The following is a 25,379-nucleotide window of genomic DNA, read 5'->3' on the forward strand; positions in this document are numbered from 1 at the left end:
TCGCAGCATACACCCCACAGTTTGGGGAAAAGCAGAGGTGTATCTTCATACTATGGTATTGCTTCCCCTTTCTTAGAACTGTGAAATAGTTAACAGCATTTAAAGTTCACTAACGTTTAAAGTATCATCATTGGCCTCTGAGTTAGTACCCATTGAAATGAATGGGGCAGTTCACACCCCAGAGCTGTATTTCAGGCTTGCTACAAACTCAGGCAGCCATTGCTACATTGGTTAACTCAGGGGACCGTTTGTTTTTTGTTTTGTTTTTATCATGCAGCCTTCTTGGAGCTATGCTGCCTGGGATTTCCTGGCTAGCCCCTGGCTACCTTTAACAGGGTTCCTCAGTATGGAGGAGGATCTGGAGAAAACTTAATACAAGGAGTGTATGAACTTTCCTTATTCGTTTAACCTTCCTCTTCCACTGGGTGTTAGTGGGGTGATGGGGATGTTCATCCCCACTTGTGGGTTTCCAGAACTCCAGAGATTCCTCCAAAGTCTAAGGGAAAGAAGGAACACTATCACAGAAGGAGGGATCCAAAATCTGGTCCTTAGTAAGGGGTATCATTAAGGGTACTAATTCTGATCATTTATCACCATCTGGTTAGGCAGAAACATCTGTATTTACATTTGTATTAAAGTTCAAATCACATTTTCACAATTGTGATATATACTGTTTCTCACTTGCCAACCCATGCAAATTTCCCTGAGTGTAGCAGCCTCTCAGGCAGAACTTGGAAGTAAAATAAAATGACCAGTAATGATTTTCTTTATTACTAGAACAATGTGTTACTGCTTTTTCCAATTTGTAGCACCAGGCATGGTACTGGGCTGTAAGGGGGGGGCCCTGCTGGACAAATGTTAGAGGAAGAGCAAACTGAGCTTTTGCTGATCTCCTCACAGCATACTGTAAGGCCCACCAAGAGTTGTTAAAGAGAGTTGCCTTAATCCTGGGCATCCAGTGGAGGAAGTGAAAGAATCCTTGAAGAATCCATGGTAGGTCCTTCTAGAGTGCCCTACCTTTCACCAAGGCAAATATGTACTCCATTATGGAGGCCATTATGGACTCTTTCATCCTTTCCCTCACCTCTACAAGGGCTGAGCACAAATATTATGTGCCAGTACAGAGGTTTGGGTACCTCTTTTCTCATCAGCCCCCTCCCCACCAGCTTGTCTGGTTATGTAGACTCTGTCCTAAGACCCTACGCTACCAGCACTCCCAGCTATCTTCGAGACACCACTGACTTCCTGAGGAAACTACAATCCATCGGTGATCTTCCAGAAAACACCATCCTGGCCACTATGGACGTAGAAGCCCTCTACACCAATATTCCACACAAAGATGGACTACAAGCTATCAGGAACAGTATCCCTGATAATGTCACAGCTAACCTGGTGGCTGAACTTTGTGATTTTGTCCTCACCCACAACTATTTCACATTTGGGGACAATATATACCTTCAAGTCAGCGGCACTGCTATGGGTACCCGCATGGCCCCACAATATGCCAACATTTTTATGGCTGACTTAGAACAACGCTTCCTTAGCTCTCGTCCCCTAACGCCCCTACTCTACTTGCGCTACATTGATGACATCTTCATCATCTGGACCCATGGAAAAGAAGCCCTTGAGGAATTTCACCATGATTTCAATAATTTCCATCCCACCATCAACCTCAGCCTAGATCAATCCACACAAGCGGTCCATTTCCTGGACACTACTGTGCTAATAAGCGATGGTCACATCAATACCACCCTATACCGGAAACCTACTGACCGCTACACTTACCTACATGCCTCCAGCTTCCATCCAGGACACACCACACGATCCATTGTCTACAGCCAAGCTCTAAGATATAACCGCATTTGCTCCAATCCCTCGGATAGAGACAAGCACCTACAAGATCTCTATCAAGCATTCTTAAAACTACAATACCCACCTGCTGAAGTGAAAAAACAGATTGACAGAGCCAGACGAGTACCCAGAAGTCACCTCCTACAAGACAGGCCCAACAAAGAAAATAACAGAACACCACTAGCTGTCACCTTCAGCCCCCAACTAAAACCTCTCCAGCGCATCATCAGAGATCTACAACCTATCCTGAAAGATGATCCTTTACTCTCACAGATCTTGGGAGACAGACCTGTCCTCGCTTACAGACAACCCCCCAACCTAAAGCAAATACTCACCAGCAACCACACATCACTGAACAAAACCACTAACCCAGGAACCTATCCTTGTAACAAACCCCGATGCCAACTCTGTCCACATATCTATTCAAGTGACATCATCATAGGACCTAATCACATCAGCCATACCATCAGGGGCTCGTTCACCTGCACATCTACCAATGTGATCTATGCCATCATGTGCCAGCAATGCCCCTCTGCCATGTACATTGGCCAAACCGGACAGTCTCTACGCAAAAGAATTAATGGACACAAATCTGACATCAGGAATCAAAATACTCAAAAACCAGTGGGAGAACACTTTAACCTGTCTGGTCATTCAGTGACAGACCTGCGGGTGGCTATATTACAACAGAAAAACTTCAAAAACAGACTCCAAAGAGAGACTGCAGAGCTAGAATTGATATGCAAACTAGACACAATTAACTCCGGTTTGAATAAGGACTGGGAATGGCTGAGCCATTACAAACGTTGACTATCTCCCCTTGTAAGTACTCTCACACTTCTTATCACACTGTCTGTACTCGGCTAGCTTGATTATCACTTCAAAAGTTTTTTTTTTTTTTTTTTTTTTTCTCTTAATTAATTGGCCTCTCAGAGTTAGTAAGACAACTCCCACCTGTTTATGCTCTCTGTATGTGTGTATATATATCTCCTCATTATATGTTCCATTCTATATGCATCCGAAGAAGTGGGCTGTAGTCCACGAAAGCTTATGCTCTAATAAATTTGTTAGTCTCTAAGGTGCCACAAGTACTCCTGTTCTTCTTTCTCCCCACCAGTCTCTCTGGTAGTATCAGCAGGCAATGAGGGGGAACATCTGGGGCATCAAAGTGTGCCCCCCCCCCCCTAAATCAAAAGATGAAAAAAAAATAGATCTGTTTAGTAGGGAAGTTTATTCTACCGGGGAGTTACAACTACAGGTATGAAAGGTTAGTAACCATTGTTCTGAGCCCTGCCCTGAGTAGTGTGGAGTACCCTCAACTCCAATCAAATACAAGGATGGTGAGGGTGTTTGGCAACTCGCAAAGTCAGGCTCTTGGCTTTTTTATGTCTTGTGTGTTGATTCTCCATTGAGCTAATGTAATTTAGTGAAATGACTCAGTATTAAAAAAAAGAGCAAGGTTTGTTTAGATTAGTGTTTATAACAATAATAAAATGTCACATCGGGGAAAAATATTCATATTCCTCAGCTTGGTGTTCAAACCAGTCCTCCTCTGACCCTTGGCCTCGGAATTCTAGCTTCTCAAAGTCAGTCTCCTCATCTGCCTCTCCTGCCGCTGTTCTTATAGGCCTTCCTATGCACTTGAGCGCAGGGGGGGCTGGAACAATTTGTATAGTGGGGATGCTAAGAGACATTGAACCAAATTGTAAGCCCTGTATATAATGGAAACCACTTCAAGCCAGGAGGTGCTTCAGCACCTCCCGCACCCCTAGATTGAGCACCTATGCTTGAGCGCTAGTGGAAGGGAAGGAAGGGGCTGGGCTAAAGTCACTCTTTGTTCAGCAGGGACCACCTAGTGTGCCTACAGATTGTCACAGCCATTTTTGGTTTTTTTTTTTTTGTAGAATGGTTCCTTCTTTTCTTGTAGGTAAAACATAATATAATTTGCTTGTAATGAGACATGGTTATTTTAATTGTAAAGTCCAGAATGACACAGCATCTTTTTTTCCATTCACGGCAAGTGTTGCAATAAGCTCCTTGGCTTATATTTATTTCTTAAATGTAAGACTGTACTGAGGCATAAACGACTAACATTAGACAGTTGGTAACAATAGTATTCCTGAAGATCCCTTTTATTGTTTATAACTTAATATTATCTGCATTGAAATCAGTTGATGAATTAGTAATCAGAAATGAAATTTGAGAATATGTAAATCTAGTATCCCTAGTTCTCCGTGCTTATGAAAGCATTGAAATTAAGCCTTTGGATAAGAAGGTTAGTGACTGAAACAGTTATCCTGCACAATGGCTGTATGGAGGAATGCTATTAGATACTGAAGAGTCCAAAGCATAGTCAAAAGAGGGCATTGTCTCTAGTGGTTACCACAGGGAACGGGATAGGAATTGTGCAAAATATTGTTAGCAAAACCAAAACTCAGTTCAAGTTGGATCGATGTTTTTCCAAAATGAAATGTCATGGGGGTGGAGGATAAGATGCAGGTTTGGATGGAGAGAAATGGATCAGGAATAGAGAAGCAAGGTTTGTGAGCTGTCGGACTAGAAGACATGTGAGTGCATGAGATCAGCTAGACAAAGGATTTGGAAAACAAAAAAGAAAGGACCAAGGATAAAGCCTTTTAAGATTTCCACAGAAAGGGGGGAAGAGAAAGAGAGGAGAGCTCCTCCGTAAGGAAACGCTGAGGCAGCCAGAGGTACAGGAGAACTGGAAAGGATGGTGACATGAAAGCCAAAGTAGGTAAAAAATTCTAGGAACAGGGTGTGATCACTTACAAATCTACATTTCTATAACTCCCAGCAACAGGAATGAACTCCTGAGTTGACATGGCTGAGCAGTTTGGAACAAGTAACAATTTAATAACGGGAGGAGAAGCGGAGGTAGGACACTTGAGCCTGGCAGCTGGGATTCCAAATCACATAACCTGGTTGGGGGTTCCAGATTTGCCCAAAAATCAGGAAACTCTGTTACACCTTCAATGTCTCAGTGCTACAGTGTTTGGGTTGCTGACTGAAAGAGCTTTTTAAATTATTATTATTTTAAAACATCTGTTTCAATCTGAATTTTAAGGGAATATTTCTGCTGGGCTTTGCATTTGTAAAAGCTGCTTTTTACAAAATAAAATCTTCAGGTCAAATTTGAATTAAATGTCCAATTAATGGGTTTGATCCTCAGACCAGAGAGTCAAGTTTTTTGTGGGTAATTTGACTGGTATCGTCTCAGAAAAGGTGAAAAGTATCACTGTTACCGTGTTAGGTAGTGTAATATACCAAAGTCTATTTTGCCTGCTTCATACTTAAGGCTTGGAGTATGTAAACAGTTAAAACCCTAAAGTAACTCATCGTCTTGACTATCTCAGTAATTCGTTGCTACAAGGAAACCACTTTCACATGTTGAATGTTGCTCAGGATAAATTTACTCCTTTATTACCTGCTACATTTGAAGCCAAGTCAATACAAGCAGGGTGCACTGGCAGCCAGCCCAGTCCTTTTTGCCATTAATTTTCCTTATTAGGGGACACAAAGTGATTGCCTTAGTGCAGTGCTATGTTTCTCTCTGATATGTAAGATGGGAAGGATTTTGCTGTTTCCACAGATGAAAAAAAGGATTCAGAGACATTTCTCATGCCTGTCAAAAGGCATTTTTTAATATTAGTGATGCAGAACAAATATTTCATCTCCGTGTAAGATTTTATTTTATTGAAAAATGTGCATAAAATTCTATCTTGCTTAAAAATGAAGCACAAAGGATATAAATATGAGAGTTCAGAAAAATATTGGGGCTTTTTTTTCCCCAAAGGTGCAAAGCACCCACAGCTCTCCACCTCTTTAAGCTAGTCCCATTGTGTGCACCCCTGTTTGATATTTTCAGTGTGATAGTTTGGTGAGATGATCATTTCTCTATAGTCAAAGGACACCAAAGGTTCCAGCCAGTTTCTGAACAATCCCATTCACTGCGGCCCAGATAGCAAGGCAGCAGCCACCCCTCATGTCCTATGCTGCCCCCAAGAGGAGATTTAACACTTTTTCCCTTCATTGGGTAAACATGCAAAGCACAGAGGGAAACCCGTACTTTGGTTTCATAAAAATATTACAGAAAATTCCCTCTTCATCCCAGATGGTCAATATTTAAGACTGTAGTCAGCTCCCATTATAAACTCTCATTTTAACCCCTTTTTCACTTTGTCTAGGAAAATTAGTTTGACTAAAAAAATGTTGCATTTATCTTGGAAGCTAAGGAGAGTCTTTTGGCAAAATGTGGTCAATCTGCGTATGAATTAATTAATTTCTTTTGCTCAAAAATGGCCTATTCCTGACCCATCTGACTCCCCATATAGTTAAATCTCCTTAAAATCATGTATGACCTATAGTTGAAGAAAATAAGTTTAAGCTAAATTATTGTCCCAAATGTAATAATGGCTATCATGTGTGAATAAGCAACTTGCCTTCGGATAGCTGACTACAGTTTAGAGACAACAGCCCAGACTCCCCTCAAGTTTAACATTTAGTAGTCATTCACACCTGTGCAGGCAAATGCAAATTATGTATATATATCCCCTCACTATATGTTCCATTCTATGCATCCAATGAAGTGGGCTGTAGCCCATGAAAGCTTATGCTCAAAAAAATTGGTTAGTCTCTAAGGTGCCACAAGTACTCCTGTTCTTTTTGCGGATACAGACTAACACGGCTGCCACCCTGAAACCTGTCAAATTGCTTGTAAAACACTACCAAATGAGGCAATTTTCACCAAGGTTGTGCTTGTTTTTCATAGATATAAATGACAAAAAGTGTGACATAGTGTATAAATGACAAAAGTGTGCTTGGAATTGGAGGCCTATATTGCAGGTTTCTGGGAAATACCTAATAGCTGTGTGGCTTGTGTGTGTGTTAGCAATTGATTTTTTGCAGAATAACAGCTCTTATTTTCCACTTGCTAAGTATTGAAAATAACAGTCATGCTGATTCTGAGCTAATTCTGAAAATTTACCTTGAAAAATGAGCCATTTAGTAGCAATTCCAAGGTTTAGGTTGCAACCAGGATTCCATTATAAGCTCTATACTCACTCCCTTTACAGTTTACTACAAAAACTACTTTTGCTGTTATTTGCAAGGTACATTAGATTTTCTTTAAATTTAACGCAATTAATGTCTAACTTTTTAAATCTCTAACTAAAAATGTATCACCTTGATTGTAAAACTTCAGAATCTACAGACAATTCAATACAATTAAAATCTAGATAATTAAAAAAAAATGCAGACTTACTTATCAAAGTCATTTTCATCCTTGAGTATATACAGTAAACGGACAGTGCATAAAGTTTGCATGGCCCAGTGGACATGTTGTAAAGTTTAGCTAGGACAAGGACAAGTGGAGGAGAAATAGCCATGCTCTGGATTGCAAGGTCTGGGGAACCTGCAGAGCTTGGGAAGGCAAGGAGAGACAGGCAACCCAAGTACTGTTTTGAAATCCAGAAGTTCTTCAGGGCTAAGGTGCATGAGGGAACTGGGAGCTCTGCAGAGTTTCTAAGCTGATTTTTGCGTGGGGGGGGGAGAGAGAGGGCGGGGGAGGATCAGGTAGTGCTTCTAAAGTCTGTACTGACCCCATATATTTTAAAGAATAAGGAAATATCATTATCTTCAAATTAAGTTTATTACTATCTGTGTACACCAAAGAACTTTGCACTCACAAAGCACAGCTTCCCCAATCCTCAAAAACTTTAAAATTAAGAGCTAGAACAATTGAGGGAAGAGACAAATACTTGGATGCATGTGCCTTTCATTGTAGGGGTCAAAGAGTTAAAAAAAAAAATCTTTCATTTGAACTTACCCCTACCCCTGGACCCAGGCCATAACCAGAGTGCCACTCGAGGGCATAAAGCTCAGTGTAACACCCTCCCACCCCCCACCCCTATTGGTGCAATGTATTTCATCTCTGCCTCTCAGGGACCTACTGGGGAGGCCCCAGCTCAGTGACAACAAGTAAGATTCCAGAAACAGTAGGAACAACAGCAGTCATATGTTCAGAGACACAACTGATGTTCTCACAGCTAACATTCTGTGAACTGTACCTATGGGCGAGTGGCAGGAGGAGATGGTAGGGATCTGGTTTTAGTTTAACAGTATTGGGTGGAAGGACAGCAGAGACAAATTGAAGGATAGGTATATCTGAAAAATAAGGGATAGGCCCTCTCTTAGGTCATGTCTATACTATAGGGATTATAGAGGCGTGGCTCTGGTGCTGTAACTATGCTGGAGTAACCCTGCAGAGTATATGCAGCCTACAGCGACCGTCACTGCCGGAATACCATTTCCCCAAGCGATGTAGCTAGGTTGTTAGAAGCATCCTTCCATCAACCTAGCTGCATTTACACAGGGGGTTAGGTCAGCATACATATGGCATTCAGGGGTATGAATTATTTAACCTACATTGTAAGGCCTGAGTTGGATCTTCAAGGGACCTTGAAAGTGGGTTTTAATTGAAGCTCTGAGCATTGAGCACCCAGTTCTTTTGCTGACTGGGCCCTTATCCTTAAATCTACACTTGTGGGATGGTGGCTACTTCCAAAGGGAGAGGGGGAAATAGCATTGGGTGAATGGGTAAGACTTGATTTTAAAAAAGAAAAGAAAAGAAAGTTATGGACTTAGAAGGTAGCCAGGAATAGAGTAGGGGTAAATAGATAAGGCTGGAAAAGTAATGTTCTTTCTCCCACTTCTTTGTTTGTGTGTTGTATAATTTCAGAGGTGCCCAGCACTCACAGCTAATGGATGAATTTGATCTCTGAGAGCTCAGCAGTTCTTCAGGGGTGAGAACTGGAACTTAACTATATCTTTAGGGTGCTGTATAAATAATAGCTAAATAATATAGAACATGGAAGCTGAACAACAATTTGTTAAATCAGTTCTACCAACACAAGTAAGAGGAGAAATAGATATGGCCTCAGAGGTAAACAGGATTACAAATAACATTTTTCTTTGGCCCTTTGGCCATACTGATTACATTACAAATAATTTGGATCATGCTATCAACATTTCTAGTTAAATCAAATGACAGTAAAAATTCCCTGTGATTATATTATAGTGTCCCCTTTGCTGCTGTATTTGGAAAGTAGACCACGAACTGCACACAATTTTCCGTTGAGCACACTATTTGTTTCCTATGTGCAACTGAAATTTTTTTGGCTTGTTTCTATGTTTAGTGATTGTCCAGATCTTCTTATTGTTTGTTTTCAGTTGCCACTCATTTCTACGAATATAAGTCATTTTCAAACCAATTTCTCAGAATATAAGTATCAAGTTAATGTATCTTTTACTCTCAAAAGAAAAGTGCCTTGCTTTAAATTACTCTCCAACAGCAAACACTCCCCCTCCCCTGCTTTCTTTCCCCACACTGCCCTGAGGTTCCTCTTGACTTCTTTCTTCTCATTTACAGCAGTCTTAGTCACAGGGAAAAAACTTCTTTTCTACAAGCAGCAAAAAGGACAACAATATAAATGTTTGGCTTGCATTCTAATACTCAAAAGCTGCCAATAATCAATCTCCAGACTAGATTAATAGGATTTAATTACTTGGAAAATTAATTAATTTATCTCTTATTTTTGCTAGGATCTTTGACAGAGATGTGAGCAGTTGTTAGTTAAAATCACCCCAAGGGAACAAAACGTTAGCTGGGGCAGTTCCCCCCACCCCCCTTTTTTTTTTCCCAGTGGTCTCTGAACTCCACTACTGTATCAGTGTGGAGGCTTTTGTGTGAACCTTGTGCTTTCATCCAGTACAAGGCAAAAAGGAGAATTATGTAAATGACTGAAGAGTAGCAGAGTGATGTCTAATTCAAGGCTGCAGATTTTAAAAGCTGTGCATGATACACTTATGTGGTTTTATGATCCAGAGCCGTGCCATAAATTAAGGAAAGCAATAAGGTGTTTTTTTTCACCTCCAAAAGAATGTTGTGCCAGCAAGTGCATCTAACAGAAATTAGAAGCTTATTTGCATGATTTTATCATGTTGTTACAGGGCTATTCAATAACAATAAATTACATTTGAGCATATTTGGCTGGTACTACAAAAAGACAAAAGATCAGTTTGATAGATAGTAGAAAGGCTTCTCATTAAGTTTAACATTCAGACATTGTATCATTCAATGACAACAGAAGATGAAATTCAAGGAACTATTCTGAAATGTATGTGTATGGGTTACCTATGAAGTAACAGAGGATACTTGAGATATTGTGAGATTCTCATACTCTGAACAGAACTGTGACCAACCATAGCCCCTATTTAAATTGCTTGGGTTAGGAAATAATACTGTAACCATCGTTTTGTTGGTTCTAAATCTTCCCATTAGGGACTAGATCCACAAAGGGATTTAGGTGCCTAATAGCCACTTTAGGTACCTAAGACCAAAATTTAGACCTTGAAACCTCCAATTATCTGCTGCCTAAACCTGTAGGTGCCTAAAATCTCTAGGCACTTAAATTTCCACCTGTAAATTCCCTAAGGCACCAAAAAATATGCCACTGGGCATGTGCAAAGCCAACTCAGTCCACGTACCTGAAGAAGAATGAGAGTGACTCTATAGCCCAGTTGTTAGGGCACTTTCCTGGGGTGTGGGAGATCAAGTTCCTGTTCTAATGACTTTAATTTATACAAAGTATTATGACTTCAATAAGAGAAACCCACCCTAGTCTCATCCCTTCCAAGTTAAGGCACTCTCCTGAGGGGTAGGAGATGCCAATTCAAATCTCTCCCTCACAACGGGCAGAGGTGGGAATTGAACCCATGTCTCCCACATCCTGAATGAACACCACAACAATTGGGCTAAAGGTTTTAAGGAGGAGCTTCAGTTGCAGAATCACTTCCATTTTTTTGTGAGAAAGGACATAGGCACCTAACTCCAGGGGTGGGATCATGGCTGTGAATCCTGAGTGGAGTTAGGCACCTAAATCCCTTTGAGGGGTGGGGCTTAGGATGTGTCTCTCTCCTCAGCATTTCCTGTTGGGTAGCACATGCAGCTCCCCATTCAGTGTGCTGGCTTTTGTGGATCCCATTCTTAGGTGCCTAACTCTCCCCAGGCATTGTATAGGGAGCCTAACTTGGGGTTGTGGATTCCGTTAGGTGGCAGGATGCCTAAATGTTACATTTAGTATTGCAATGCCCAGATCCCTTTTGGATGTAGCCCCAGCTGTCTGATTTTATTTTTCCATCTGCTATCTGAATTAATAGCAGGAATCTGTTCTGAAACAATAGTTTATCCCTATATATCTTCAACCGCCTGGTCAGTTTGCCGCACATGAACCTGTTAACAGCCATGAGTAAAAAGACGGCATGAGGCATATGAAAGTGCAACAATTTGTGTGAAATGGGATGGCAAATTGTTCAACTAATTGGGTATGTCACCCCTCTTTACCCATACAAGGTCTGATCAGAGTTTCAGAGAGAGAAATAACTTCAGGTGGTATGATAAACTAATGTTTAGCAGGATTATCACAGCATAAACAGGATAGTGTCAGAGAGAAACAACTGATGTGCCAAATACACAATTTGCTTGACATTAAAAAATATCAACTTTTATAAGTATCAGGTCCTTCTTATGCAACATATAAAACTCTCTGCTGCAGGGCATCATTGCAATAAATAACTTGTTATTTTTATTTGTTCCTGGAGAGACAATCCTAGTCTTAAAAAGCATAGTAAATTTCAACTAGATAATAAATTTATGTGACTAAGAATACAGTTATTTGGAGCAGATTCAGTATCATTACCATATTCCTTACAAGAGATGGGTGAAATTTTTCAGACAAAACTTTTTTCATCCAAAGAAATACAGATTTGGTTTAGTGCAGCATATTGTGAATTTGTGTTGAATTTAGCCAAATCGTTTCAATTGGAGAATGTTTTGATATTTTCAATTCAAAATAACTGTGTTTTGAATTTATTTCAGTTTTATTTTTAAAAAGGTTTAACAGAACTTGAATGGGGTGAAATATTTTGCTTTGGGACACAGAAAACATTTAGTTTGATCCAATTTTTTTTTCCTGTTTGATAACCAAACTGAAAAATCAGTATTTGGCACAGCTCTGTTCCATTTCCATCTCACTTTTTTGCAATTGCATGAAAGAACTTACTGGCAGGTCAGTTGTGCTGATGCAGAGGGCATAAGGATGTGTTAGCTCCAGCTCCAGCATGGGTGTAAAGAATCACAGCAATATGGTTCAGAACATTAGGGAACAATTTCTGTTCACTTTGTATATAAACAGTTTTTTTTTTAATTGTCTCCTCTCTAGAGATCTGAACAAATGTTGCATCCAACTTCAAAGATGATCTACTTTTCTCTTAGCTTATGGAATCTAGACAGAGGGATCAATGTTTGCTCACCTCATCTTAATTTGGAGTGGAAATATTCTTTCCACTATTGCAGCACTTGAGGAAAAACATCTCTGGAAGATTTGTCATGTGAGCTATTGGTTTATGTTGTGGTATGAAATTCAGAAGGTCATAGGAGTTCTTTCTTGCCATCATTGAAATACATAATCTCTCAGTTGTGCGTCTTCTGCACAACATGGCAACTCTTCCATCCCAAGTAGGGACTATAATTTCGATTCCTGAGCTAGCTTTTTCCCTCCACTTTTTATAATACAGGACTGATGCATAATGTGGGTTCCCCTGGCTAATTCCCTAGCTATAGAACTAGCTGGAAATCATTTAATAGCTGCAGAGTACTAATTTGTGAGGGGAACTTCTCATTTAAAAGACTGTTAAATTATATTATTAGACGAGCTCAGTGACATTATTTAAAGGCCTTCTTAATTAGCATTTTGCTCTACAATAATATTCAGTTTGCGAACAACAAGTGGTTATTACTGTCACTGACTTACTATCCATTTTAGGAAAATGTGTTGCAAAATTGATTTAGAGTTTCTACTAAAATCACTCCTAAAACGCTTTGGAATTCAAGAAGTAGTATTTCTCTGTACAGGTTCAAGTTTATCTGATTCCAAATGAACAACCCTGGCACATGTATTAAGAACTTTTTTTCTACTTTTTTTTTAAGCTGTCACGTTTCTCATGTTCACATGGAGCAGGCATATAAACAACTACAAATGCTACAGGTTCTTATCTGGAAAATAAAATGCTGAAAGTGAGTCATCCTGCCATATATGTGCTCTGTGTTCTCCTCAAAAACAGACCTGACATTTGTGTGGTTTCTCCCACACAAGGTTCCACTGATCCATAATTCAAAGGTCATAGGATTAAAACTTGATTCTCAAGGTAAAATACAGAGTATATGTGCAAAAACTGGATAGCCAATAATATCCAGGTATTATTAAGATCAAGATGCACCGAAAGGACCAGTCAGGCGGTACCAAAACATTATTTGCATTTAGTCAAGTTATCTCACTGGTGTTGGCATGTTGGTAATTGGCATATTGGTATTCACAACAACAAATTATTTTCCTGAAAATAATTGCTTGAGCTTGTATGAGCTACAGTTTCATTAATATACAGCCTTATTGTCATTGAAAGAGGGAGAAAAAGAATCTCTGGTACATAATATATATATAAAAAACGTTTTTCATGGTCTTAGATGTTGCAGTTTCTGTTGTGATGGTGGGTGTCTTACAATCTTACAAGTTCTAAGTTTCGGTAGTTTTAGAGAGAGCGTAAAGTGTTCTGAGTCACATCTGGCCAGGAAGAACTTTGAGTCTACATGATTAGGGTAGCTGGCCAGGATCCACTAGAAAAGAATGTTCAGTTTTACAGATTTATCCCCCTTCTATTAAATATTACTCAAATACGAAACCAAGGTGTGTGGTAACAGAGAGAAGAAACGGGAATGGTTATTAGAACTTGAGGACAGTAAATTATTAGGTGCTCTCTGGTTAGCTATAAGGGGTTCTTTGGGGGCTGAAAGAGGAAGGGATAGAGCTGGGAACATGAGGGCAAAGGAACAGGATTTAGTTGACTTTGTATGAAGTAGGGTGAAGGATAAAGGATGCCTCATACATGGGATAAAATTAGGATATTTACATGATTTGTTTCAAGATTTAACTGAAGCTGCAAACACTGTGATTAGTGGTAATGGGAAAAATCACAGACTTGCTGTTTGAGTTTGTAGCTAAATGACCACTCTTACCACAGATATCTAAATAGCTCTCTGTTCAGAGATAACTTACTTTCCTCCCCCGAAAACATTTAGCCCATCTCAAGTGGCCAACCTCTAAAAAATATGAAGACTATTTGTGGGCTAGAACGTTGCACACACACTGACATCTAAATTTGTGAAGCTGTCATTGACTGTTGTGTAACCCAGTGGTGAATATATATTACAGTTTCCTCTTTGCTGACCCACAGAGGATGTGAGATTTTACAACTACCAGTTACAGCATGTTGGCTCTGTAGTTTAAGCTGTAGCAGCTCATGTATTTAGCTCTCAAGGTTCCCTAGTTCAATATGTGGTGTGTTGGCTAAGAAAACAGCTGTCATAATTGCTTACAGGTGGAGCAGTTTGAAAACATAATTACCTCTTGTTTAGGGAGCTGCTCATTTTAAAGACAAAAGTATTTCTCTCTTTTTTTCTTTTGCCTATCTTCATGGTAATGTGAGCTCAGTTACTTCAGATGAGGAAATGTAACAAGTAAATTAGGGTTTTATACAATGAAACTTCCCTGAGTTAGAGAGCTTGCAATATGTTAAGTATTTTATCATAATGAATTTATTTGGTATTCTCTTTAATAGCAGCAGCATCATAATGACTGTATTTAGTACTGATGGAGAGGAATATTTACTTGCATAGAAGTTTCATTTTAATTTGATCTTAGGTAAATATATCATTAAAATAAACTGCTTCTGTGTGCTATTTTCAGATATCTAAATAACAAGATAACTTTATTTGAACATGGAGACCTTAATTCTATCTACATTTTTTTTCATGTCCATAGGGTAGTTTCCAGAGGCAGATAGCTTGCCTACATACATTTTCACATAACTCTTTTTCTATGTGGCTGTCCCACTCAATCTTCAGTTGCCAGGTCTACTTTACTACCGTTTACTGCTCTCCTGCTCATTGCTAGAATTAAACAGGGCTGGTGGAAAGTATGAAACAAGGAGCTGTTGAAACATGAGTTTTAAAATACTTTATATGTATACATAGGACCATATTCTGATTGCCTTACTCATGTTGAATATCACCTTATTCTGCAAGTACTCCTAGTTAAGTTAATGTGACAACTTGTGCAGTAAGGTAGTGTTTTAAAGAGAGTAAGCAAAAGTGACACATGGGGGGAACATGGGGAGGAGGCTGTCACATTCCCCACTTCTACCGCCCAATTTGCAGCTTGGCTTATAGGAAGCAACCTCATACTGACTGAGCATGCTCAGTGACATTGCTGAAGCTGGCTGCCCTCACTCTGTCCTGTCCCGTCCCCCACTCCTCCATCCCCCGGCAGGCACAGGTCGTCTCTAAGAGTAGAATCTGACTTACACTGAACATTTTCATAAACATGCATCTGGCTGACAGGAAATTTCCAGCACTGGAGGGATAAGGAGATATCTCAACCCTGCATTATTTTTTTCTGGTAATAGATGAAAATTACTTGAACTAGAAATTTTTATTCTTTTGTCTAAGAATGCAACCTCTGAGCCACCTTAGAGTGAATAACAAAGTTTGAAAAAATGTATATTGGTATAATTAAGTAACATTATAAATGAAGGTATATGTGGTTTCTCCACTGTTCAAGTTCTTAAATGTGCCCACTGCTAGGGTTGCCAGGCACCCGGTTTTGACCGGAATGCCCAGTCAAAAAGGGACATTGGTGGCTCCGGACAGCACTGCCGACTGGGCCATTAAAAGTCCGGTTGGTGGAAGCAGCCCCCAGATCCTTGCGGCCCCTAGGTGTGTGGGTGGCCAGGGAGGCTGTGCAGGCTGCCTCTGCCCCTAGTGTCGGCTCCGCACAGGGCCAGCTCCAGGCACAAGCAGGTGCGTGGGGCGGCCAAGGGAGAGGGGCGGCACCTGTGGCAATTCGGGGGCGGCAGGTCCCTCACTCCCTCTAGGAGCGAAGGACCTGCCACTGAACTGCCGCCGCCGATTGTGGCTTTTTTTTTTTTTTTTTTGCTTGGGGTGGCAGAAATGCTGGATCCGGCCCTGGCTCCGCAGCTTCCATTAGCCGGGAACCAGGACTGATGGGACCTGTGGTGGTGGTGCCTGTGGGTGCGAGGGCAGTGCGTGAAGCTTCTCTCAGCTCGGGGCTGCAGGGACCTGGGAGCCACGGTAAGCGCCACCAGGACCCTGCATCCCCCTCCTGCACCCCAACACCCTGCCCCAGCCCTGAGACCCTTCCAGCACCCCTTGCCCCTAGCCAGAGCCCTCACTCCCCCTGCACCCCAACTCCCTGCTCCAGCTGGAGCCCCATCCTTCACCCCAAACCCCTCATCCCCGGCCCCACCTCAGAGCCCTCACCCCCTCCCCGCACCTCAACCCCTTGATCCAGCCTGGAGCTCTCTTCCACACCCTGAATCCCTCATTTCTGGCCCCACCCCAGAGCTCGTACTCCCAGCCCAGAGCCCATACCCTCTGCACCCCAACTCCCTGCCCCAGCCCGGAGCTCTCTCCTGCACCCCAAGCCCCTCATCCCCAATCCCATCCCAGAGCCCACACCAGCAGACCTCACCCCCATCCCACACCCCAATCCCCTGCCCCAGCCCAATGAAAGAGAGTGAAGGTGGGGGAGAACAAGCGACGGAGGGAGGGGGGATGGATCAAGCAGGGGTGGGGCCTCAAATAAGGGGCAGGGAAGGGGCGTGGCCTGGGGGAGGGGGTGGAGAAGGGGTGTTCGGTTTTGTGTGATTAGAAAGTTGACCACCCTGTCCAGTGCCATAGTGCCTGAACTTCACTATTAACACTTGAGGGTTCAGCAGAAAACAAAATTCTGTTCCAGAATTCAAATGCAAGTATGTGGGTAAGAAAGGAATTGCTTTTTAATAATTTTATCTTAAAATACAGTAATATTATATTGATGCCCTGACCCTTCTTTCTAGCATTTGGATCTTATATATTTTTAGTACAAACGTTTTGTAATTTGTATTTAAACTGAGATGGTTTGGGAGATTAGTGTTTGTAGTAGGAAGGTGGTGGTAACTTCAGGAAGGTACAGGTTGATTGTCCAGAGTGTAAAATGAAATGTGGGAGTAGGCAGTGCAGTGGACTTAGGGGTTGGAGTGTTGGCCCTATCTGTCAACATTTTTATTGGGCAAAACACAGTGAGTACCCATTTCCTTCTTGGGCTGCAGGGTGAGAGATTGCTGGAAAAAAAAAATCATGCTTAGGAGAGAATGCAAAAGGTACAGGAGCAGTTATAGCCCCTGCTGTTATTTCTCAGTCTCTTCCAAGGATTTTTGCTCTTCAGCTTTCTTCTTTTTCCTCTTTTTCTTTTCCCTTCATCCCCCCCTTTTAGTCTTTTTTACTTCTATCAGTTTGGTTCCCCATTTTTTTTATCCTCCCCATTCCCCTGCTTTCCTATCATCTTCTTTCTCCTTCTTTTGTTTCTCTAGTTATGCCTTTCCCTATTCCTCTCCCATTCTTTTTCCCCCTTCTTCCATCCTTAGGTATATTAAAGCCTTTGCTTCTTTTAAAACATTCTTACTGTAGTTGCTACTGGTCCACCAGTGGTTCTGCTTTATGGACTCTTCCATAGGCTCTTCCATAGGCAGCACTTTTTGGACAGGAGGCGCTGCTTTCTGAAGTGTCAATTCAGCAAAGCAGACTAATGAACTAGCATCAGCAAAGAAGAAACTGCAGTGAGGATATTTTAAAATCAGCACAGTCTTTTGAAGGTAGAAGTGAATGGGAGAGAAGACAAGGCATTTGCAAGAATCAGTACAGCCCCACTTTGCCATAAATAAAATTGAAGACATTGCTTGCAAAAACAGGATGGCAGCACTGTTTACCATGCAACTTAAATCTTCAAAGGGACCCTTGGTTGACACCTCATCAAACTCTACCCTTTGAGATACAGTATTTTATGATAATGACCATCCTCAGGCCAAGTTCTCAGAAATGAATGATGATATAAAATAATTGCATCTATCTTTATAGTCTTCAAAACTGTGCATTTATTTTTGCTTCATATTCTGATGATTTTTTTTCTCTCTGCCATGCCATTTTCATCTTTCAGTAACTACATTATAATTTATGTTTAGGAAAAGTCTTTACAATAGAAAAATGTGTGATACATATGTTCTTATTTATTTCTTTGGCAGAAGACCCATAAATCAGCAATGAAAATAAGATTTCAGAGGGTTTATGTTAAGAAAGCCTTCACCTATTTAAGATTATTACATGAAATGCTTGAGTGGCTGGCAGGGAGCTGACACCCAGCTACCACAAGAAAGACTTCCTCTCGCTGGAGCCAGGGAGTAAGAAGGTGACTCGCAGACCTGGGTACCCCGAGAACTGTCACCATGTCCAAATAACATTTTTGGAGAGTAAAGTCCTTTGTTTTCCCACAGAACTGTTACCACATGGATAGTGGCCATGAAAGCTTCCTGTGCACCTGTCTGCACTTAAGATGCTACAGCAACACAGATGCGCCACTGTAGCATTCAGTGTGGGCACTACCTGTGCCCATTGCTGTAGTTAATCCACCTCCCTGACAGGCATCAACATAGTGCACAGGGACTTAGGTCAGCTTAGCAGAGCTGCTCAGGGATGTGAATTTTTCACACCTCCTACCGTCATAGTTAAACTGACCTAATTTTCTAGAGTAGACCAGGCCTCAGGCTGTCACACCGCTTTGCCTCATTCCTGTTCTATAGGCTCCACCTCTAGGAGACACCCACTCAGGCTTGATTTAGTCCCAGGAGAAAGAAAACTCTTAGCCCCTCTAAAGATTGCGCACACATACCCTCCTCATGGGTGCTTATCCTCCTAGTGGACTTGAGGAGGACGGCTCTGTAGCTGATCAGTTGGACAGAAAGGATCAGTATATGCTTATGCTCATTGGCTCCCATACGCTCAAGTAGGGAGGGCTTATAAGCCCTCCCCCCAGCCTGGGGCACAATTCTTTGCTGGGAAAAAAAGTCCCCCCTTCCCTTCTTTGGGATTAGAATGGAGTTGGGTTTTAGGGCCTTGCTGTAGGCATCATGCTAGTTGCCCTTTAGGGACTGGGAAGGAATCTTTTCCACATTGCCTGATTGGTTGGGACAGGATGGGGTTTTTTCACCTTTCTTTCAGCAGCCCAGGGGGACCTGGTGAATAGGTTAGGTTGTAAAATTCACATTGTCCCAACTTGGTAGGTGCTAACAGGAGGTCTGGTTCCCTGATAAACTGGAATTGGTAGCAGAATTAGGGGAAGACATCTTCTAAAGAACTTGGGGTATGGCAGCAAGGCTCCTAATATCTGCTACAGTGAGGAGACAACCCCCTTTCCCCATGCCCTCAAGAGAGACTTTTCTTAATGTTGGAAGCAGGAGTGCTGCAACGAAGACCAGAGAGAGCAGTTCAGGAGGGGGAAACATATAACTTTGGTCTAAAAGAGGATTTGCTAACGTATCAGTTTTCTGCTACAAGAGAATATGAATATTCAGCATTTTAAATTGAAATACAGTAGAACCCCTTTTTGCAAACTAATTGGGGATTAAGGAGTTCATACAATAAAAAGTTCATTAAATTGAACACCTCAACATTATTTTAGGTATTGTGCTTAGGTTGCAGTATGGTGCATTGCATCACTTTCCTCTTGTCCTTCAAACCACAGCAAAGCAATTTCCAGTGTGTTGAAGGCACTGGAATGTGAAGAGATGTTGACTTGTTCTTCATCAACATCACTGTCGTTATGTGGGTTGGTTTTTTCTTTTTCCTTTTCTTTTGTTTCCCCTCCTGCCAGGAACAATGGTTCATATAACCAATATCATAAAATCAGGGTTCTACTGTACACTGTTTTGTACCTGGACTCTACTATTTTGTAGCGGTTGGGCGCCCTATAAAAAAAACAGAAAAACAAAGGTAGAGTGCAAAACAAGTTCCTTCTTCCAGATTGTGTTTATTTTAGCGGTAAAAAGTTTAACATCTCCATTTCACAGTTACATGCTTATAAATTCTGAGAGTTATAGAAGGAAATGTCAGTCTTATTCTATTGATAAATAAAGATACAAAATTAATTTGATCTTTTTACTGATAAAAAAATTACATTCCCTAACAATATACATTGCTCTAATTGTCCCTTTTCAAATCTGGTTTAATGGCTGTGTAGTGTGGAAGTTCAAGATTGTTACTGCTGCTGATGAATTAAGATAACAAATAGAATACTAGGATTCTAGTAATGAAAGAGGTATAAGAAATTAATCTGAGTGCCTTTAGTGAAGAGTAGAAAACTGCCCATCAGCAGCGTTTGGTTGTATTTTCAGTAGTTCTGCAGTTCACAGTATGTAGACAGAAGTGAGATAAATAAGGATTTCATCAGGAGTGTATTTTTTCTAAGAAATGTCGGGTAGTTGATTATCAAGCCTCTCATGACTAGGAGTGGATATATTCCAGAGAGGGATTTGGAAAAGTACTTCAGATGTATAAATAAGCAGTCTCCTTGTTTCTGTCAATGTACCTTTTCACTACTTTTATTGACAGTTAATAGGAAACCAAAATACTTTGTTTGCTTTCACATTTTACAGTGTTTTGTACACTATTAGATATGGTACATCTTTGTGGGGACACAATCGAATTTGCTCAAGAGGATTTCCCACTAATTGATCCGTAGAACATTATAACATTCTCTAGTAGGCTAGAACATTCAAAAAAAAAAGAGGCAGAAGCTGAGCTGAAAAGGTGCTTGTTACAAAAACATAAAAGCTTCCTTTCTGTCTTATTGCCTTTTCGATGTATGCATTTGGGATTCAGAGTAGAGAAAACTTTCCCACAGAGCTCTTTCTACCAGACCTGTAGTTGGTAAAGCATTTCTGATCCATGTTTGAATAAAAGGATATGACTCTTCATTTTTGACATTTTAAAAATATATATATTTTACAGGAGCTCCATGATGGCATCGGACGACAGCAAACTGTTATCAGAACATTAAATATAACTGGTGAAGAAATTATTGAGCAGTCATTAACAGCAGATGCTAATGTACTAAGGGAAAAGCTGGGTAGCCTGAATTTTCGGTGGGAGGAAGTCTGCAGGCAGCTGGCAGAGAGAAGAAAGAGGTAGGTTAAGAACATGGATATTCTGAAATCATTTCTGGTTATTTCAGATTTTCTGTTAACAATAACATTGCAAGGAACCCATTGGACTGTTCCTTAAATATTCATATTTAACTATCCGTAATTAAACACAACATCCTTGTTTACTTGTCCAATTTGTTTCTATCCAGTCTCCTTCCCCACTCCTACCCCACATAAACAAATGTCCTCAGACTTCCCACAGCTAATGTTTAAAAAACACCATAAATATAATGTTATTTTTAGAAAAGCCGAACAACAGAATGATGTTTTCATAGGTAATTAACACCTGAGCTCACATTTTAACAAGCATTTTAAAGTAACTTTTTACCTGATAGTGTGTCATTAAAATTATATATTAAAAAAGGTTTCTGTAACTGTGAGACTAATGACATTTTAGGGAATCATTTTAACAATATTATTTACTTTTCACTGTGTATGATATCTGTTGACTTTTGGCATTTCACTCAGCTTCGATAAAGAGAATAGATTAGTCAGTTTAACTGTTATTTATAGGCAGTGTACAGTCAGTTTTTCATTCTCCTGCACTAACATGATGCTGGAGTATTTGAGTTACAAATATTACAGGGGGACTGTTTTTCCTTTTACAAGAAAGGATTTCCTTTGAATTAAAAAAAAAATCACAAACATTTCTATTGATATTGGGTTTTATAAAAGCTTGTTTTTTCTAAACTTCAATGTAGGACCAAAATTAACCTACCGTGCTTATTTCAAATACAGTAGTTTTGTTGCCAATCTGCATTCATGCATTATTTTTCAGAAATGAGCATCTCATGAATAAGGTACAATGGTGAGTGCGGTATTTAGGAGGAAGACCAATAGGCTGCAACAGTTTGTTCACCTCTTAAATGTCTTGTTGTTACCCTAAGGACTATCCTTTTTCAGTTTAGAATTGTAGAGAGGGAGGACCCGTAAAGATGTTCACATCCAAAAGGGAGTGAGTTGGGAATCCTGAAAGGTTATTGTTGACTTTAATTATCATTAAACTCTCCCTTGGAATTCATTAAAAGATGAGAACACCAAGAGTAAGCTGCTGCAGTTGGATGGCTTTAAATGGTTCTTTCCGTTGTGTTTCCAGGTGTTGATGCTAATGTTTCTTGTTACACCAGGGAGAGCTTGGCCTTTATTTATCACACTAAAAACTATTCTTTTGCACCACTGAAACCCAGCTGTATTTCCAAGCCCTTGCCTCTTATATAAGTGCTAACACTAAGGAAACAATAATGTCATGTTAATAGATCTTTATGCTGCTGCTGCAGCACGTAAAAGGAGGTTTGGGGGTTTAGCTTTGACCAAGAATGTGAATTCTGTCCCAGTTCTGGTCAGTGGCAGTACAGCATCTCCATCTTTTTTATTTCATAGCTACAAATGTGTATCTGAATGCCACTTTGGCTTTAGGCTCTCTCTGTGGTGCACTGAATTATTGAATTTCCTTACACATTCTCTTCAGTAAAGACTAATAGGATCAACAGTCTGCTACCTGAAAATAACACAGTCCTATTCCCTAAATGAGCTACATTGCATTAACCAGAAAAAGCAATAGTACACTTGTTCCAGCTTTGATTTTTTTTTCCTAGCTATCCAGTTGGGTAATTTTAAGTACAAAAAATCCTAGTGAACTAAACAGGAAAAAAAAGGCATTGACATATAGTGAGAAAAGACAGTACTGTATCAAACTGGTAGGAATTCTTGTCCATTCTTGTAATGTTATTAATGACTGTCACAGTTGCAGGGATAGCTGGACTTTTGTCTCCTTTTTGGTCTCTCTGAGTGCATCCAGCTCAGGTCTTGGGCTCCCTGCCCTTACCTGTCGCTGGGTAGGATCCTACTCTAAAACTGGGACCTGGGTCAATCTACCCTGTGTATACCTACCACTTACCATCCTGTGAGTCTGACTGGGTTTTGGGCACCTGCATTTCCTCCCTTCAGGGACACGTGACCAGTGATAAATTGACCAACAGCCTTCTTAAAGCAAAATATCTCTGTTCAGCAGTAAGAACAAAGCATTAGATGAAAAAACAAACAAACAAAACAACAACAACAGAATCACATGTCTATCTTACCTAAAGTACTATATCCTAGGCTCCTTCAGGCATCCCTGTCGGTCCCTGTGTTTTGGTTATGACTACACTGCAGATGCGAGGTGTAATTCCCAACTTGGGTAGATTTACATGCTGTAGCTTCGCTCAAGCTAGTGCACTCAAAATAGCAATCTGGCTGCAGCAGCACATGTGGTGGCTTAGACTACCAATGTGAGTCTGTATTTAGAATCTCAGATAGGCTGTATTTGAGCAGCTAGCCAAGCTGCTATTTTTAGCAGGGTGGCTTGAGCATAGCTAGTGTGTATGTGCGTCTACCCGAGCTGGGCATTACACCTCCCAGCTACAGTGTAGACATACCCTTTGGGTGTGTCTCAGTCTGCACCCTCAAGACAGTCTTTTCAAACTCTGTAAGTGTTCTTTATTCTCCAGGAGTTTTCCCCATGTGCTGTTGGATTTTGGTCTTTCCTGGTCAAACTTGTTCTGTATGCTGGCTTAAGGAACAAGAGAGTCATTAGAGCTAATTGTTCAGGCATTGTCCCTTAACCATCCTAAAGTGGAAGCTGTTAGCAGACCATCTTGAGCCACCTCCTCCTTCCTGCCTGATCCATCCCAGACAGTCCTCCCTTGAGAAGCTCTTAAACCAAAATATGCATACGGAAAACACCATTGCAATGGCAGGCCAATGCACGATGTTAACAAATATGGAAGAGCACCCACATATTTGTCATGATGACATAATAATGTGTGTGTTTTGCAATTTCACTTCAGTTCTCAAACTATATAAAAAAAACTTTATTAAAAAAACAAAAAAACTTGTTTAATTATTTAGACACAGTATAAACTACACAGTGTTTAAAAGAGAACTGGATAAATTCGTGGTGGTTAAGCCCATTAATGGCTATTAGCCAGATGGGTAAGGAATGGTGTCCCTAGCCTCTGTTTGTCAGAGGGTGGAGATGGATGGCAGGAGAGAGATCACTTGATCATTGCCTGTTAGGTTCACTCCCTCTGTGACACCTGGCATTGGCCACTGTCGGTAGACAGGATACTGGGCTAGATGAACCTTTGGTCTGACCCAGTACGGCCGTTCTTATGTTCTTGTGTTCTTATGGCCTGATCTACACCTAAAAGTTAGGTCAACATAGCTATAGTGCTCAGGGGTGTGAAAAATTCACATTCCTGAGCATTATAGTTAAGCCGACTACACCCCCAGTATAGACACAACTAGGTCTATGGAAGAATTCTTCCATCAGCCTAGCTACCGCTGCCTGGGGAGAAGTGACAGATATGGCAATTTCCTTTAATATCTTTGGGAGATCTTACTGTATTCATGTTGTGTATCATTGTGGGCCAGGGCTTGTATGTAATTCTATGTGGGAGGGTAACAACAGCAGGAACTAAGTGGGGATGATTAATAAAATTCACTCAGGTTGTAACACCTCCAGAGAGGTGTCACCTGCTGATGGGGGGCTGCATATACTGGGTCCAGCTGGATTCTGTAAAGAACCAAGAGACAAAGAAAGGACTTTGGTATAAATAGCCTGAGTTTAAACTGACTCAGAGCCTTCGTTCTAATCCAGCAAATGGATAGGACCTTCTGTCCAAGGGGAAGGACCCAATCCTTAGGGAAGGGTTGGAAGAACTGATACCAACCAGCATCTTTGTGGAGAAGAGGGAAGGGAGTGATCTGTGGTAAGCTTATTAGCATGCATATATGTTTTTTATTATTGTCTTTAATATGTTGTCTCTGTAATGTTTCTACCTTAAGAATAAATGTGCTTTCGTAGAAAGAGTTGGGTGGTAACTTAAAAACAGTGAATAATTACCCTGTTCTTAGCTTTCAAAGAGAAAGCAAAGCGGAGACACTAGCCTGCTTATAAAGTTGGACTTTTCCGTGGAATTCACAGTGTAGGCAGGAAACTTGCTGGCTGGAAATACCCCGGTCAGGAGGGAGAGAGATGAAGGTATCCGCCTAAGATGGGAGGCAACGGTGGAGCCGGAAGCTTATGAGTTGGTACCCTTGCCGGGCCATGAGGAGGGAATATGGTTGCAGTTGCCCTGAACTGTGACAACCTACAATGTTGGAAAAACCCTTTCTGTCACTATAGGAGGCGTCTAAATTAGAGCACCACAGCAGGATAGCTGCAGCACAGTAGCTGTGCCTCTGTAGTGTAGACATGGCCTAAGAACGTCTGTGTTTATTAAAACATTGCAATGTTTATTATTCAGTGTTGTAAAAATTTC

At 40.9% G+C, this 25,379-nt stretch overlaps 1 protein-coding gene across 9 annotated transcripts in view; it reads left to right on the forward strand.

Annotated features, from left to right (window-relative positions):
• DMD (dystrophin) overlaps positions 1-25,379 on the forward strand; it is a 2,004,766-nt gene that overhangs the window by 1,290,218 nt on the left and 689,169 nt on the right. For all 9 annotated transcript variants that reach the window (XM_054005916.1, XM_054005912.1, XM_054005914.1 and 6 more), the window contains one exon: positions 20,882-21,057. In XM_054005916.1, coding sequence (XP_053861891.1) covers positions 20,882-21,057 — 176 coding nt within the window. The remainder of the gene's footprint in view (positions 1-20,881; positions 21,058-25,379) is intronic.

This window comes from Malaclemys terrapin, chromosome 1, assembly GCF_027887155.1.
Source record: "Malaclemys terrapin pileata isolate rMalTer1 chromosome 1, rMalTer1.hap1, whole genome shotgun sequence".
Lineage (NCBI taxonomy): Eukaryota > Metazoa > Chordata > Testudines > Emydidae > Malaclemys > Malaclemys terrapin.